Genomic DNA, 4,429 nt, shown 5'->3' with positions numbered 1-4,429 from the left:
GAGCTGCGATGGGGGGGCGGCCGCGCTCCCTCCCCGCTCTCTGACAGCTGGGTTTTCTTGCGCCGAGGGGATCTGCGGGAGGGGGGGTTTGCGTTTTGATCTCGGTCGCCAGCCGTTCCTCCTCCTGCTCCGGCATCGCCGTCCTGCCCGCAGCATTAGGACTTAAGGAGCTTGATTCCCCGAGGCTCGCGTCCGAGGGCATCGCTGCTGAGCACGCTGAGCTACATCTGCTTCTTGGCTAAGGCTGAAGAAAGACGTCTTAAGCTGACAATCCCGTGCGGGCGGCAGCAGGTCCCCGAGCGGCGCGGGCTGGGCGGTGCGCGGGGATGATGGAGTGAAAGTCCCTGCTTGCAGGAGAGGTTTCCGCGGAGGAAAGGAGCGAGCTGACAGAAGAGCAGCAGGTGGAAGGCTGGCGGAGAGCCGGAAGGTACCTCAGGCTGACCGCTTCCTTCGGCCGTCCCCGCGATAAGCCCCGCTGCTTTCACCCAGCGGCTTTCCCAGCTCGTCCTTCCCTCCCTCCCCGCCCGCCGCCTGCCGTGCTGCCTCTGACGGAAAGGCGCCAGGGCAGCAGGAGGAGAAGATGCCAGCCATCCTGGTGGCCTCCAAGATGAAGTCGGGACTGCCCAAACCCGTGCACAGCGCCGCACCCATCCTGCACGTCCCGGCGGCCAGGGCCATCCCGCAGCCCTGCTACCTGAAGTTCGGCAGCAGGGTGGAGGTGACGAAGCCGTCCTACTCCAGCCAGATCCCCCTCAAGTCCCCCAGCGGACAGGAGAGCGCCGGGGATGGACCGCCGCCGAGGAAGGGCAGCTCGGTGGAAGGCGCGTTTGACACTCAGGTAAAAAAGCGCCCGATGCTGGGGAGCTGTAGGCGAGGGTTTGTTCCTATTGCATGCGTGCCGCGAGGTTCGTGGGGTTCGGTAACACCCCACGTGCGATGTTCTGCGTTTCCCATCGCTGCACCTTTGGCCGTGGGATGGCTCTGGGGCTGTGTTAGCGCAGCAGGGTGGTGCTGGGATGTGTCCAGCCTGTGAGACTCGGGGCAGGTAGAGGTGTTGCTACTGGGGAGTCTTCTTTGTGTGCCTTTGGTGGAGGCTGCTGGTTGCTGCGAGCGCATGCCAGAGCCGCTGCTGAGAGCCGTCAGTGCTCGACATGGAAGGGAGGCAGTGCTGTGTGCATGGTGCCGTGCTGTTCGCAGTGCGGCTGGGTGAAACGGCATCCAGAGGAAGGGCTGTGCAAGTGGGATTGCCTGCTTTACCGCTATACGTGCAAGACATCATGGATGCAGCACGTTACCAACACGCAGTTTTCAGAAGACCTGTGCACATGGCATTGCAACCTATTGTCTTTAGACACACGCTGCTTCCTGCACAGAGAGAGAAGCGTACGCTCCTCAGCCCGTTCCGTTATCAGCACAGCAACGCCTCCAGCATGTCTCAGGCTGCCCGGCTGCAGAGTGTGTGCTCGCATGCCACGGCGTGAGCAGAGAGCTGTCTCTGCAGCAGGCAGGATCGATCAATGCTGTGCAGATTGCTGTGCAGCAGTGCGATGGATTTTGGAACCAGCCATGTACATTACAAGCTTCCCTGCGGGCGTCTCAGCCCGGGAGGTGGTGATACCGTTATAACGCGATGGGGAAATGATGGTGGATCACAAGAATAGTGAGTCATCCCTGCCATCTGCATTTTGAAGTCTGTGGCCCGGTAACCCCATTCTCTTAAGGGAAGCGTGACCGCCGGTGGGGCGTGTTTGGCCTGCTGCCCTGGATTTTAGGATGTGCTGCACTTTCTCTACTGGCAGCCAGGGTGAACAGGGCCTGCAGTGGCTCCTCGGGGACTGGGAGCACAAAAGCAGACAGACAAGTGCTGATGTCAGGGTGATGGCAGCAGGCACTGAGCTAGGCATCACATCATGCTCAAAAGGGAGAAGCAAATGCTGTTTTTTCCCTGTGCTTGTGTCTGTCCTTGTAATACTGAAACGTCAGCAAAATCTCATTATGTGCTGCGCTTTCTCTGACACACCTTGGTTTCTGCATAGAAATGTACGTTCTGCAAAAGTTACTGTTTTTCTAAAGCACTTTCTGACCCTATAACAGATTATAATTGGAGAGCTCCTGTTGGACTGGGAGCCGTCCACAGCAGAAAGGAGAATAGTATGGTGGTTTTAACTCTTGCTGTGCAGATGTGATGCAGAACACATCTTGTGTATCCCAGCGATGAAAGGTTCTTCGTGCTCATTTGTTACATTTGCACGCAAAGATGTCAGATGATTTTGAGCTTTGAATAATTTAGCAGAAGGAGAAATCCAAGGCTTTGTCGTGTTCAGTAACCTGCTAGAAGTCCTAGCAGATGACCAGCAGCTTTTAAGGTGTGCATGAGTGAGATTTGCTTTACTGTCCATGATCTTGGATAAGCACAGCCCTCTTATATTATTCCTGATGATTCAGCTTTGATTCCATGCCCACATGGCATGCAGCTTTTGCCATCCAGTAATCTGGATCTAAATTAAGGGGAGACTTTTCCAGATCGGTTGCACCAAGGGCATTGCTCTTCTCTTTTCCTCCCTTCCCCCATGAAGGAGTGGGAGGAGGCACAGAATGGATGAACAGCCACCAGATGGCTTATTGGTAGCAGAAGCATTTATATCCTAGGAAATCTTCAGCTGCATTCAGGTGTAGAAGCGATTTCTGGTGACAAGTCTGCTGAAGTTGCATCTTAAAGATTGTACTAGGACTAGCTATCTCAAATGTTTGTTTGTGCCTTATCGTTTGATTCTGTGGTTACTTCAAGCAAAAATATGGTCCTTGCCATTTCACTGTGAGGAGCCTGACATCCTCTGTGCCCCTGTTGGGTGGGAAGTGAGATTCTTTCTGTGGCATTTAGCATGTAGGTCCACAGAACGGAATGGCACCTGTTGTGTGGTCTGAGTCCCCGTGTGGGGTTTGCAGTCTACGAGGAATGATAATGTGTTCCTCTGTTTCAGATGAAAGACCTAGGAGAAGAGTGATAATGAGTGAAATCAGTGTGTCTCATGCTATCTTCCTTGTGGGAGCTGAACTGAGCTTGGAATATGCTCCCAGGCTTTCTTTTGGAGTTTGAGGCTATTGCTGCCAAAACCCAGGGTGGTATCACATCACTTTCAGTAGAGCTGGATGAGAAGCAGCTGCTGAGTGGTTGGAGAACTTATTCAAGAGAGTCTGAGTTCGGCTTTTATTTCAATATGAGAGCTTTCAGACTCATATCCACTGGACGTTCTGTGTATTTTAAGGGGTTGCTTTTAATCCTGTTGAAGTTGGTCCTCTTTGCCCTGCGGAATTCAGTTGCATGTACAGAATAAGAACAGATGGCAGCTAATCTCACGTGTAGGACACCTGCTTAAAGGTGCTAAGAGGAATGCAACGGTCCTATCTGTGTATATGTATGAATTTTCCTCTCCCATCACAATGAGTGCACACCGTGTTGGCCTTACCCTTGCACTTACTTAATGTACTTCTCTGTCCTAGAGAAGAGGCCATGTCTGCTGCACAAGGTAGAAGTCACAATGTGAAGATTCCAGATCCTGTTGTAACACTTTTCTTGCATGTTCCAAGCCACTTGCTTCAAGTCCATTGTAAATGCTAGACTGAAACCTGAGGTCAGTGAGTCATGTCAGCATTGTTCCTGTTTTATTGTTACTGCTACACACACTCCATTCATTTTTCCATCTTAAACTGCCTGTGTTGTGCACAACAGTGTCTTCTGTTGTATCGGTGCTTTTTTGAGAACACTGCCAGTAGATTATACCCGTGTTCAGAGAGCATTGTTTTGGAAATATTTAACTTTGTTACCAGAGAGACTTCTGTCAAATAGATGGTAGGATAGTGACCTCTCATATACCAAATGGTATTTATTAGTTATTCTAAAAAAGTCGTATGTATTCGGCTACTAAATTTGCATTAATTAAGTAAAACAACCTGTTGCTGAGCACTGCATTCAGCAATCCCATCACCAGCCATTCGGGTACGTGGTTGTCCTTAACATTTGGCAGGAAGGAGTGGGAGAGGATTGGATATTACTCTGCAAATAGCAAACTTCCACTTCCCTTCCTGCAAGTTGGGCATCTATCCTGCTTGTTCCTTTCTCGATGGACATGGCAGACAGATGCTGACTGGTGCTGTCGTGTTCTCCCTCGCTTTTCTTTCTCTAGTTGAGGTAAATGTCATTCTTTTAGCCATTCCTCTCAAGATCTCTAGAACTTGTACAACTCTTCCTGCTCTCTGCTGGACTCTCTCCAGCTTGCCTTGAGCTTTTATTAAGAATTCTATTTAGAACTGGGCATGCTGTTCTGTCTCATTAAGGCTGAGTGCAGCAGGTCATCATCTTTTCTGTCCTCCACTTGAGTTTTCTGTTGATGAAGATTTTTAAATAGATTAGATTTTTTTTTTCCTTTTT

General features: G+C 50.9%; 1 protein-coding gene across 10 annotated transcripts in view; it reads left to right on the top strand.

The window, feature by feature from the left end:
- NAV2 (neuron navigator 2) overlaps positions 1-4,429 on the top strand; it is a 332,145-nt gene that overhangs the window by 143,273 nt on the left and 184,443 nt on the right. For 4 of the 10 annotated variants that reach the window (XM_003206106.4, XM_003206104.4, XM_031553398.1 and 1 more), the window contains exon 1: positions 28-838. The exons of 3 other annotated variants lie outside the window; for them this stretch is intronic. In XM_003206106.4, the coding sequence (XP_003206154.1) occupies positions 581-838 (258 nt within the window). In that variant the 5' untranslated portion in view covers positions 28-580. Of the gene's footprint in view, positions 1-26; positions 839-4,429 lie in introns of those variants that run through there. 3 more of the 10 variants (XM_031553397.1, XM_010710727.3, XM_010710726.3) reach the window with 1 other exon arrangement.

Source organism: Meleagris gallopavo, chromosome 5 (assembly GCF_000146605.3).
Source record: "Meleagris gallopavo isolate NT-WF06-2002-E0010 breed Aviagen turkey brand Nicholas breeding stock chromosome 5, Turkey_5.1, whole genome shotgun sequence".
Classification (NCBI taxonomy): domain Eukaryota; kingdom Metazoa; phylum Chordata; class Aves; order Galliformes; family Phasianidae; genus Meleagris; species Meleagris gallopavo.
Note: the sequence above shows the minus strand (reverse complement) of the source record. Positions and strands in the feature narration are given on the sequence as shown.